Source organism: Lagopus muta, chromosome 27 (assembly GCF_023343835.1).
Source record: "Lagopus muta isolate bLagMut1 chromosome 27, bLagMut1 primary, whole genome shotgun sequence".
In the NCBI taxonomy this organism is placed as follows: domain Eukaryota; kingdom Metazoa; phylum Chordata; class Aves; order Galliformes; family Phasianidae; genus Lagopus; species Lagopus muta.
In genome coordinates this window covers 4,359,507-4,373,005 of record NC_064459.1, presented here as the reverse complement: position 1 = coordinate 4,373,005, position 13,499 = coordinate 4,359,507, and the positions used below count along the sequence as shown (strand labels likewise).

The 13,499-nt window shown below is 41.0% G+C and overlaps 1 protein-coding gene across 4 annotated transcripts in view; it reads right to left on the bottom strand.

Annotated features, from left to right (window-relative positions):
• UNC5D (unc-5 netrin receptor D) overlaps window positions 1-13,499 on the bottom strand; it is a 140,030-nt gene that overhangs the window by 45,175 nt on the left and 81,356 nt on the right. For all 4 annotated transcript variants that reach the window (XM_048928097.1, XM_048928094.1, XM_048928098.1 and 1 more), the window contains exon 2: window positions 1,029-1,247. In XM_048928097.1, coding sequence (XP_048784054.1) covers window positions 1,029-1,247 — 219 coding nt within the window. The remainder of the gene's footprint in view (window positions 1-1,028; window positions 1,248-13,499) is intronic.

Here is a 13,499-nt window from a genome sequence, read left to right as displayed (position 1 = left end):
GCTCACCCAACGTAGCCGTTCCTCGTGCCTTTCTGCATGCTGAGCATCATCACGGCTGCTTTTAGAACACATTAACTATTGGGATCACGCCCAAGTGCAGACAGCAAACAATACTTTTACTGCTAGCTCTGCCCTTGGGCTAAATTCAAATCTGCATCATTTATATTCCAGATCCCATTCGCTAAGTCTGTGCCTCCATGTCTCAAAACTCAATGTTACCGTGTGTTATTTAAAAGCAAAACAGAAAACCTACCACCTAACGTTGCTTCATCTTTTTTTTATTCTATTATTAATCCAAGGCTTATAAAACATAATTGCAGTGTTCACAAGACAGCTTTTCATTAACCATATGGAAGAAAAACATTTAGGAACGACATTTCTTCTATATTGATTCAGCAGTGCCTTTAGAAGTAAAGGTTACGCCTATTAAATTCTTTTTGAAAAGGTAACTGTAGAAATTAGAGCTCACTCAGATTAGCATTTACAGAAAGCTGCTAGGATGAAATTTCTTCAGAATGTGTCACTTCAAGTGAATGCCAAACACCACTGTCACTTCAGGAGATGTATCTTCTTCTTTAAACGTGGTTTTTCCCCCCTCTAAAGAGGAATTTCTGGTATTGATGGAGAGGATGTTGTGCCTACGCTGCTATTTCCAACCCGTGGAGTTGCCTAGCAATCGTGGAAGTTAAAAAGAGGAGGAAAGCAATAACAAAACCGAATTGTGAAATTACAAGACAGCGCAGCGTTAAATTGGTTTGCAATAGTTATCAAGATGCTTTTAAATGAGAAAAGATAGAGGGTGTGCTAGAAGCATGATAAAATCTGTTGATCGCTTTCAACTTTCTCCCTTCTTATTTCTCTTCCTTTGAGAGAGACGCTTTTACACAATGGATTTCTCCTGCTGAACTTGGTTACTTAGCAAATAACCATTCCTTCAGCTCAGTGCACCCCGCAGCTCTTTGCCATTCAACTGTGTCACAACCCCAGTGCAGTTTGTGCTTACACCTCCCCAAGGACACTGCCCTTACCTGTGGTCTCATCCATGCTTTCCTCCGACACGTGCTCGTTTTGGTGGACCCATTCACCATTGCACTTGAAGAAAATCTGCATGGCTGGCATGGCTTTGCAGCGTAAGACAATGGGGTTGCTTTTAATAATGTAGGCATCATCTGGTTCTTCCATGAAGTGAGGCAGCGTTCCAGGAGCAGATGGGATGGACTCTGGAAGGGCTTCGCTGTTATCATTTCCTGAAAGGGGCAGAAAGGAAAACACACATTTTTTCACGTTGCTTTATTTTTGTATTATTTAACTGGCTGTAAACCAGTTAAACGTCTGTATTTCATTGAAAACTAATTTTATTAAATAAAAACTCAAAGAATGCAATAGTTATCAGGACTGCTTTGGCGCACACCAAGACAAACAATAATGTAAGAACTTCCAGGGAAATCAGAACATCAAAAAAAGGCATCATCCGTACTGCCAAGTTTTATAGATGGGCACAGAAAGGCTAAATGGGTCACCACAGATCATACAAGATGCCCGTGGGAGAAGTAGAACTAAACCTTATTCTCTTGAGCAGCATTCAGAGCTATAACCACCAAAGCACCCTTTTTTTCCAATGCTGACTTTCCTTCAAACAGTTGCTGCACACTGAAAGAGGCTCAGAGTACATGGAGAAATGTACTGATGTGAGCAGCACTACTGCAGCACTTCAACAGTGAAATAAGCAAACTGTGGTTTCCAAACCCACACAGAGGGAATGTTCAACGTGCTCCTACACTGATCCCCCTTCCTGCAACCCCTTAAGGTGCTGCAGAAGTTGAAAGAAATTGGAAAAATTGGAAAAACTGGTTTCTGTAGGGCTACAGCCTGCAGGGGGTAGGGCTGCACCGTGGGCAGGAGGATCCAAAGGCACCCAATCAGCACACGTCCTATTTTCCTCAATTTCTCTGCTTAGATGTGAACGCAGAAGCACTCAAACAATAATGAGCATATGACATCTATTTTTAATAGAAGTAACCCTGCTTAACGCTCTGTATCTGTATTTGAAACTATACACCCTGTACGTGATGGGAAATGATTATATTTCCGAGTGAGACTGAGAGACTTCCATTTTCCACAATGTTTTAAACTACATTTTTAGTGTACTTTATAAAATATTATCATAATTCTTAGCGTTTTACTACTGAACAGTTATGCCAATTTTCATCTTGTCAGTCTTCTGTAATACTGCGTCCCTGCAGGCCTTATTAAATCCATGCTTTATAGAATGACACTTTTTCTATTTCCTGTGAATTCAGAGAGGCACAGGAATCCCACTCCTCCATCAATTCTATCAGTGCTCCATGAGGCAGCAATGAGTTTGTGTGGGTTAACGCTGGGTTGGGAAGGGACCTCAAAGCCCACTGCTCCCATCCATCCCCAATTGGGCTGCAAAGGGCTCCATCTGTGGCCTCAGGCACCTCCAGGGATAGCAGGAATAGTGGAAGACTTTGGGAAGAACAATGAACAACTTTACAGGGATCCTTTTAGTCAGAGGACTCAATGTTATTCTGGGAGCTCTTCAATTTGTTGTTCTGAGTGAGTTACAAAGGATGAAACCCAAACAGTGCTGAAATGAAGGGCTGGGACTTAACAGCAACACACAGCCGTGGTGTTACTGGGTTACTGACGAGCACCTGCAAACAACAGACATCACTCTTTTACTACCTGTGCTTTTTAATTTCACACATCTTTCTTTTCTGTTTTCTTTCAGTGGTGCCTCACTTGTTTTAACATCCATCTAAAGCCTGCTGGAACTTTATAAGGGTTTTGATTTCAAGTTATTGCAGCTGTCAGCCTTCAAGGTTCAGCCATATGTACTCACAGGAAGGCAGTTGTTCCACCACAACAGTGAATGACAGAGGACAGAACTACCAAATGCAATCCCTGTGTGGCACTCATACTAATTAAGTAGTTCTGTATCATTTACCAGCGGTGCTGAATAAGTAATAATTGGATTCACTTTCAATGTATAGAGTTTCAAGAAAAATTATGCAGTGAGATTCATCAGCATGCATCTTTGATTACTGACCACTCTTCTGTTTCCTGCATCGTCAATCTTTGCTAAATACCACGTCCCTATAGACTTCAGTAAATCCATGTGGCAAAGGAAATAACAAAGGCATTAAAGGATTTCACACAGGCAACAAAATCTCGTATTTCTATCGATGTCTGCGTGGCTGTCAAAAAAAAACAAACAACCCACATTTCTGCATACGTGGCAGGGTCAGATGGTTAAAAGAATGAAGGCAAATAACATTGAAGTTGCTTTTCCAACTAACAGCCCCAGTTTAGTTACAAAAGCTGCTCCCCAGTGAAGGAATGTGTCTCAAGAGGATTGCAGGTGGGAAGTCAAGCATTGCTTGCAAACGTGCCATGCAGCCATTGTAGGGTTTGCTATATAATTCCCATTGGAAGTCACAAATGCAGGGCATATCTCAGAGTGCCAACCTCTGGTGGCAATGTGTGAGACTCAGAGCCTTCCTATGGATATAAAGTATAAACTTCCAGCAGCTGTACCATAATCCTCCCCATCAAATATTTGGGCGACAGGTGGAAAATTGTTCTGCCAGCTGAGGGAAGACAAAAATCCATTCCTCCTGGCAATTTTCTGCAATGAAAACTCCACAAAAAAAAAAAAAAAAAGAATGTGCAATAAGTTGTGGAAATAAATCTAAAATATTATCATGCAAAAGCAGCGTGCTCAAAATTTTTAGCTGCAAACAAACCTCACTTATCTAAATTGTAAAGAATTCTATTTCTTCAGCAGAGGAGTGGATGCTTCCACTTGGAGCTTCATTTTACATCTGTTTCTGCATTGTTTTTTTTTTTTCCATTTCACTTTGACAGCACTGTGTGGCTTCTTCAATCACTGCTTTTAAAGCATCATCAAGCCTGACAACATATCTGGGCAGGAAGGCATTAGCAGTTTCAGTTTCCCAAAGGGTGAATGGTCAAGTCTGCAGATGGACACTGTGGGCTGGCAATGCAGCCAGCAGCCCAGTGCCACAGACCTCAGTTCCCATTCTATTAAAACCATGCTAAGCTGCATATGATATTTCCTTGTAGTTTAGAAGGCTTTGGGTGACATCGTGTCCTCTTGAGCAGAAAAGGAGAGCGAAACACTGGAAATGTTGTCTTCAACAAGATTAAAAATCAAGGCAAATATTATTCATCTATTTGCTTTAACAATCCTTTCCTATGTAACCTACTCTACATCTACAAAGCTGTAAAGGTTCAGTGCTTTTTCCAGCAGTGATAAAATGGACATTGGGAGAAAGTCCTGGTGTACACAGAAGGTTATCTGTGGGCTCAGGAGTGATGAGTGGAACTCAGGAGAATGACAGAACGACCTGAAGCACTTGGAAGCGACTGAGGCAACTTTAATAATTCACTGCTTCGTGGTGAAAAAACCCATAAGAACTGCCTGTGTCTGCTGAAGGACGAGCCAACACTTTGATGTGAACCAACCAACAAGAAACACACATGGGAACCCTTCACTGTGAGCTGTATTTTCCTTAGAGAGGAAAGGAGAGAAGCTCCTTGCCTTACATGATCCTATTTCTTGTATTTCTCTGAACAATCCCCTTTTTCCCCCACTTTTCACCACACAACAGTAACAACACTACAATCCAAACGCCTTTTCTCACAGAATCCATTTGAAAGAAACTCCACCATGTCAACAGCGTTTTGCTGTAACAATAAAAGCCTCTGAAGTACCGCTCTGTAAGTGAGCACAACCGCTTTCACTGCGAAGAATCTGCGTGCCAATGTGACCCAGGCCAACTCCTCAATCCTCCTTTATTCCGTTCTCTTTCCTTCTAGCAGCCTGTTTCAGTAACACTTCTTTTCCCCATGAATTCAGTTGACATTGTGCTGTCCCTCCATCCCTGCTGTTGCACAGAACTCATAGCAGCAACTTTCAAGAAACATTTTTAATGGGTTACAGGAGGATACCGTGTTTGTTTCCATCCATAAGGATTAATATGCTCATGAAACAGAAGTCTTTTTAGTGCCAACAGAGATTAATGTTACGCTATCATAATCCTTTATGTATTCTAAACCTATCTGTATCAAAGCTATACATGCTTTTAAAAATGATATATTCAATTTATTAAAAATTAAGTGGATTACAAACTTGAGAAATCTTTCATATGTTCATACATTCAACATCCACTTATTTTGTCCCTTATGCATTAGCAAGGAATATTGATCTTTAAAGGAAAAAGACTCCCTAGCATTCTAAAGAGACAAATCAGTGACACAGAAATGCAATGTGTGAATCATAGCAAACCACAAGAAACAGAAAAAAAAAACAACTTTAAAAGCAAAATGGGAAAACACGTGATAATACCTGATTGTATGCATACAGAGAATCAAATGGATGAGGACAACCACTGTGTATTTAGCTAGCAGTCAGCCTGAAAACATCACAGCCTCACCAGCATTCTGAATGAGCAAAACACACCTAAAACCTTCCTAGGTACAACACAGCTACCATAACATGCTGACCAGACAGAGGTCAGCTTCAATGGCAATAGCATCAGTTACATAAACGTTAAGAATTTCCTGCAAACACATCATACTTGTCAGCAGGCTGTAGGAGATGGAGGAGACTTGAGCATCTCACATCTCCAGATGGTGCCACAGGACCACCAGATGTGCAGATTGCACTGAAGGTTCAGGCTCTGCTGTTGCCTGTTTTAAGAACAAGAAATAAATAACAAGGAAAAAAAAACCCTGAAGAAATTAACACACATCATTGGGTTAGATGATGTTACAGGTGCCTCGTATCGCTGCCAAGTGCAATGGTTGCCATTACAAAGTCAGTGTTTCCTTACAGCTCCTACACTATGGAACAAGTCTTGAAGGCAGCTGGAAAAATTTAGCATAGATAGAAGTACATGACAAAGCAGGAGAGGGGGGAGGCTCTGGAAAGCCTTACTTGGATTCTGATGCGTGCAGATACCTCACATTGCCTTGAAAGCTACACATATTTCTTAGTAGTCTGGTCTTCTGCTCTAGGAACAGACTTCTCCCAAGTACAATTATTGACTTAACACAGCTGCTTATCAAGTCCTGGGTCAAAAAAACAGTACCTGCTGATGCAAGCAAGCACTTGGAGCTCAGCAGCAGAGCAATAATAAATATAATAAATTTGTACCCAGTTCATAATCACACCTGTGGCACAACGCTCATTCTTAGCTGCAGCAGCATTTTATTTACTGAATGAGCCACCAGAGCTTCTTCCACGAATTCAATTCACACATCAATTGTCATTATTAAGGCTCAAGGCTTTGACGTGCCCAGCAGCCAATGCAGCTGCAGGAGGAGATGCTCACTGCAGAGACATTGGCATTCTGCTTCACGAAGAGTTCTGTTTTGTTTGCAAGCAAGTAATAAGTCTGCCATACATTTGCTGATCATATATTAAGAAGGGGGCAAAGAAAACCCACACGTACACCAAACTGATTTTCTTTTAAAACCACTGTAACAGCAAAGCTGCTCTACAGATAAATGTCAGTTTAATTTTTTGTAAATGTTGAAGGGGAAAAAAAATTCTTCCTCCACCATAGAATAATGCCTGCAACTCCTGACAACGTGTCACCCAGCAAATCTTCTCAATGCTTTTCTTTGGCTGCCTGCACAGAGAAGTAAGCAGTATGTGTTCAATGCTGTGCGTAAGATATCAACACAAACTCTCCCTGGCTGTTGTCCATCTGACCCTTTCAGGTCCCTCCAATCCAGCAGAAAAGGTGCCAACGACCTGATGCTCTCAAATAGCACATGACTGCATTGAAGATAAGGACAAAAAACAACATATAATGCTTTTAAGACAGGAACTATCAGGGAATCCTTATTTGGCCAAGAGATGGACATCTAAAGTAGAATTTCTATTCAGCTACAAAAAAAAACTCAAAGCAGAAAAAAAATAATGAACCTGTAGGTTGTAAACATGCTAACATTCACCATCAAGTCAGAGAATTCTGAAATTCAGGTCAAAATTTGGCTGAACCACTGCAAAGACAAAGCCTGGCTTGGCCTTCAAACCTCACAAGGCCAAGGTCTGATCCCAAGCACCAAGCCTTCCAATGGTTTATATAGGAGCTGTGATAACCAGGGGTGACAAGGATCCTGAGGGGTGTACAGAGAGCAATGGAAGCATGCTGATTTGTACTTTGGTCAGAAATAGCTCCTATGCTTACAAGCTCTAATCATAGTCTCACCTAAATTATCTTTCCCATTGGAAAAGTTGGCACTTTTCATTTATTTTCTTCTTTTGCCTTATATCGTAACCTTGCTGTGCATCAAACTCAAATATCAGTCACTGTCAGAGGTAAATTACAGTATGGCACATGACATTTAAATCACTCCTATGTGAATAGACATTATCACAATTCCAAATACAAAAGGGAACTTCCCCCTCTCACCTATTCCTTTTTTTGCCAATGCTCATTACCAAACGTGCAAGCAGAACAAAACATGAATCACTGGGCTTCTTTGGGCTTAAAGATCTCTTTTATAAATGTATAAATTACATTAAAACCAGAACCTGGCCTGAGGTGAAGCACAGATATACATCACTTGGCATGAAAGTCAACGACAAGAGAAATAAGAGGTCACATTTCTTCCCTTGCGTTTGCAAACAGTGCTGTCGAGCTCCTCCTTAGCAACATGACCTCTTACAGCCTACTTTATCAAAAACTGTACTAATAGTCATATGTACATGCAGTTATTCTATCTTAATTCCTGCCCCTGTGGTATTCACTAGAAAATCCAATGTTACCACCAGTAATTCATCCCAAGAAAAAGTGAAAGTGCGTTTCTGCTCACAAATCATATAAAGCTCCTCAAAACATATAAATAAAATAATCATGGAGTTTTCAGTACATAAACTGTTCACCAGCAAACACTTCCTTTTTTTTTTTTTAGGTCATGTTCTCACTAAATATCAAATATGTCTCTCATACTCTAAAATACCTCTAGATAAAATGGACCAAGACATGAGAAAGGAGGAGAGCGCTCTAAACTGCCTTATTTGCTCCTGAAACGTAGGAGAAGACGGTAATATGGCTATGATGAGGCCTGAGTTCAGGTGTCTTGGTAATTAAGGTCAACACGCAAGTGTTCATTTGCAAAACCCATGAACTAAGAGACGACCACAGCTGTGAGAAAGCAACAGCTTCTTTTCCTCCTGGCAGGGTTTGAGACATCGCTGTCATGCGTATCTTGAGGCACTCGATAGCCAAGAGTAGAGAAAACAGTGTAATTCTCAGCAACTGCCTTCTAAATCCCTAATGATCCAATTAAAAACTGAACTAAAGATTGCTGTAGTTATTTTTGTTGCTTCTTCAGGTATCTCAAACCTAACAACATAAGAAAATACCCAACGTTAGGCATTGACAGACATCATTCTATCCGTAACATAGAGCACACACTTTAGAGCAATGGGTTCTGATGAGAAGATCACTACATTTCCTAATTCACATAAAATACAGAATTAAAATCACATGTTAATTTTTCTTTGCAAGTGTTTTCATTCCTTGTCACATTTCACACAAATTAAGCAGAGCTCAATAGAGATACATTACATTTAACTTGACTTTAAGGGTCCTGTCTATCCTAAACCTGACTCTATTGTGTATTGGGCATTTCAAATATAACTGAATTTATGAAGTACATACAGTATCCCACAACAGAGGAAAAATCCAATTAGGAGATAGGTTCTGTGTAATTAGAGAGACTCGAGTCCCAGGTGTTTTTAAGTCTTTCTGTAAATACTAATCAAAGCAATGTGACATTTGCATTATCAAATATTTTCACGTGCATATTTGCAGTAACTACATGTCATATAACAAAGGAAAAAATAGAGAGCCAGAGTAATGGGCACTGTAGTGATCCCTGTGCTCCTGCAGAAAGGATGTGTGAGTTGGCCATTAACTTTCTATCTATCTGCTTTTTCAAGGTAACCCTCTGCTTCAAATACTTGATGAAATAGACATAAAACCAACTGCAACAGCTAGATGAAATAACCACAGAGAGAAGCAGGACAAGGAGATGGTAAAATAAACACCTTTCACAGCCTCTTGGTGGAATGGCACTGCAGACTGGGCAGTTTATTAACTCACCTGCCACATACTGGTCATTTCCCATCTGCAGCAGCATCATCCCCAAAGCTCTGCATGCAACCCTATCCACCCATGGAAGTACTGCAGTGCAAATTCTGAAGCAGCAGTTGAGATGAGAACCCCAAAGGACATCCAGACAAAAATATACTCATGTATTCCTGTGGGCATCCTACCTATACTGAGAACTTCCTTGAGAGATTCAACCTTAGAAGGTCCTTCATAGGGAAGAACTGAAATACCACTCACCAACAGCTGCAGCACGTGCAGAACTGCACCGTCTGTAAAAAGGAACAACCTGAGAGATTCTGAATCACAGCAATTCCAGATAGCTCTGGAAAGATGTCTTCCCTTGGCATGGAACGATTTCTCATGCAGCTGCTTACCAATTTCCTTATTTTTTTCCCTAGCATTTTCCCTTACAGTGAATCAGAATCAGTTCTCCAACACTTTTGCTACCTGGCAGCTGCTGTCCTATTGATCACCTGCCTGTTTGTGCAGCTGCTGCTGGGGGAGAAATAACTCCAAAACAAAGCAAAAGGGGAAAAAAAAAAAAGCACAAAAAGATCAATTTGGAAATACTGTCTCTCAAGAACCTCCTACACCAAACGCCCCTTCAGCTGACAATTCTGTGCAGCACAAAGATTTAATAATTTTCAAAACCTGACATTTTTCCATCTGAATCACACGCTACCTCATGCAAAATCTTTTCTATACTCTACTGCATTTCAAGGAGAAGGGCATTTTAAGCTTTTGTCATATTAAAGACCTGGAAAGACATACAGCTGTTAGCTCTGCAGCAGTTGCTCGTGAGAGAAATGCACACGTTGGGTGAGAATGGCAAGCTATTCAAATACTGGGAGATTATCTTGTTATGTGCATCAGCTAAACTCTCTTGTCCTGAAATCTCTCTACAAGCACAGATACACCTTGAAGTAATAAAGCTCATCCACCCTTCTTCTCCTCTTCCACCCTTCAGATCAGTTTGGGTATTCATCAGTGTTAGGGTTTACCCTTGCGTGAATTCCATTGATTTTAACGTTGTCTGCCTGTGGGGTTTCAAGCAATTTTACTAAATACTGCGTTATCTGATCCTCTATTATACAGAATGATTTCCAAAGGAGCCTCAAGCAGACTCCTTTTGAACGCAGGCTCTGGAACATAGACTGTTTCCTGATGTTAAACATCCCTGCATTTTGGTGAGGAAGCATAAACCCTGTGTGCTCCAGTATTCCTGAGAGCATCCCTCACTTATCCTCTACACAGCAGTGGAAATAAGGTTCAGAATGGGGCTTTTCATTGATTTTTTTTTTTTTTTTTTTTTTTTTTGAGGGATTTCTGTGCTTTCTATTTTTCAGATTCCATGAAATCAGAATGTTATATGCTATTATTCAACCAACAAACAATATTTCTTTTCTGTATTGGTAGAATAACCTTGATTTCAAGAGGCCAGGTAGAATCAGTGACTCACAAGGATGTGAGTTTCTATAGTGGCATCATCTCATACCACACATCCCATCTCCAAGGAGGGAGGACAATCAGACCAAGAGTCCACTCACATCAGTACAAAAGCTCACAGCATCTAATACCAAAATAAGGGCCCTCCAATCTAATAGGAAGGTTCATATTTGTAACAGAATATTCCCACCCTGCGATAAAGCATTAAGAATGCCTGGCACAATAAATTAACAAACACCTTCTGTAATCTGATGAATAATAACACAAAGATGATTGACTATAAGAGGTTTAAGTTGGGGTTGGCTTCCAGTGCAGACACTTCACATCACTTTCACAACTTCCTTCAATACATTCTTTGACCTCCAGGTTTTGTGATTTCAAGATCTGGCCCCAAACACCAGATGCCCCCCACACACAAAGGCCAATCAATCTGGCAGCAGCAGAGCCAGACCTGCTGCACACATCTCAGCACAAGTTCAGTAAGCAGGCTGTATTTCAATAGCATTAATTTCAATAACAGTAGGGCTACTTTAAAAAGCAGAAATACGTTCCTACGATTCAAACTGCAGCCACATCCCCAAAGGGAAGAAAACTAAAGAGCTCAGAAACAACTCTTCATAGATCTTCTCTGTGGTTTTTGGCTTCAAGTTATTCACAGATTACAGAAGCCATCATAATTTCTCCCCTCCTGAGGTTACTGTATATATACCACCAGATAAATGCCAGAAAACTTCATTAAACACCCAGACATATGCAGTTTTCAGTTACAGGCAAAGAACTTGCTTTGCTGCTTTACTAAAAAGTGAATGTCATCTCTTCAGAGATGCTTGACAAGCCAACGATGCCTCGAGCTGCAACCACTGATCCATTCTCGACCTGATCACTACTTCTTGTCCAACAATACATTGCACTCTTTATCTCAGTTTACCCTCAAGTGGCTGCTAGATGTTAGGTTGAACAAGCCAAGTCACTCAGTAAAGCTTTGTGGGTTTTTTTATGCCAGTGTGAGTTGGACCATTTCAACTCTGCAATGGCAGCTGCTTGGTGGTGTGAGAAGCACTGCTGTTGTGTGTCATACAGTCTGCAAGCAGAAGCACTGGACTAAATCAAGAAGTCTGCAATACAGATTTGTACTGAATGCAGTCTATTTTCATAACAGGCACATGTAATCCATAGAAAGAAACTTTACATGACAGCAAACTGCAAGGAATTTCCTACCTGGTGAGGGGAAGAGGGGTAAATGACCATGTTCACACAACTCAGCAGCTGCTCTTAGAGCAAAAAGCTGCAAAAACATCCCAGCATGCTCCCATTTTCTCCAGCATGTCAAAAGCTACTGAGTATGACATTAAAATCCATCTCCTTTCAACTCCACAAACATGATACGTTAGCTGGATTTCTCTCTGTGAGGAGACGTGGTGCTTTAGCAGCTGTGATAAATGCCCACGTTTGGTTAGTGCTGTGATGGATAAGATGCAGCTGACAGCTGTTCCCACTGAAGCCCCGTGCAGCTGTGGCTGCCATATCTCACCTGCTGAGCCCTCCATGGGCAGGTAAAGCAACATCCTGGGGGTGACATAACACAAAGCATAAAGCTGATCCAACAATATGCCCCTGATACATTCCTTCACCATTTAAAGCCATAACAGATCATTTATTCCTTACAAACACGATGTCTGTGCTCCTATTCAAGTCCTATCTACCTAGAATCTGTCTAGAACCTTCTTTTCCTGATCCTGTGTAAACAGCTAACAATAAATTTGAACTGTTGACAGTGAAGTTGCATTTCCAGTTCTGCACTCATGTTGCTTTTAAAAAGCTGATCAGATACAAACATGTGCTAGCCTTACAACTTATGCTTAACTCATTGCCTTAGCATGGACAGTACAGACAACTGCACTGATGATACAGACTCCCTGCAATCTGTCCATGCTGTGGCACCTCTTACAGCTGCCCAGCTTGATCCCATGGGATCCCTATGGGAGAGGAAAATGTGAAGCAACAAGGTTTGCAGGTCAGAACAGTTTCACCATTCTCTAACACACCCAATAGTCACTTGCCAGCAGCAAGTTCTTGCCTTGCTTTTAGGAACCAAGAGCATTGGAGGCTTGAACAAATTCCTTGGTTCAGAAGTCAGATCATCCAGAGACATTGTACAAAGAACAGAAAGCAGTGCTATGAGAATCAAGCTGGTATATGTGCACAAATCCAAGCTCGCAACCACACATTACACAATATATTCAAACAGAAAAACGTGTATTACTAAAGCGTGACAAATTTGTTCTGATGCTTAAGAACCTCTGCAAGTTTGTCACAAACACAGAAGCAGCAGTTCTACAAAACCAACATGTACTCACACAGGGAGCTGGGAAAAGAAAGAATTACACTGATCACATTCTTTTTATTAATAATGTACAAAGCCTTTGCTTAAATCTAGATTGCTTGTCAAGACAAAAGCATCCTCAGCTTTCCTATTTTCCTAAACCAGAACAAAGCGTAAAGGTTTTTCCTCTTCCTTCCAAATGCCAGCTGATCCCCAGAAGTCTCACATTCACTGCTATTGCCACAGCGGGTAAAGGCTGTTGTAATACAGCACAGGTACACGACTCACTGAGCTAAGTCCAAAGGGATGACAACAACTGACCTCCAACATTTATCTGTCCCCTGATTCTTCCCCCCATCCCATCAGGGCTCAGCAGTAGCAATGAGCTCCCAGGCAGGAGCTGCGTTGTGGTTCATTCTGCACAATGTGGGCACTGTGAGCAGAAGGGGAACTGAAGAGAAAGGAGTTTCACACAAGCCTGACTGCAGCACTGCAACCTGTTGGAAAAGTCATGAAAGCAAGGGTTTTATAGTAGGAAAAATAAAACCATT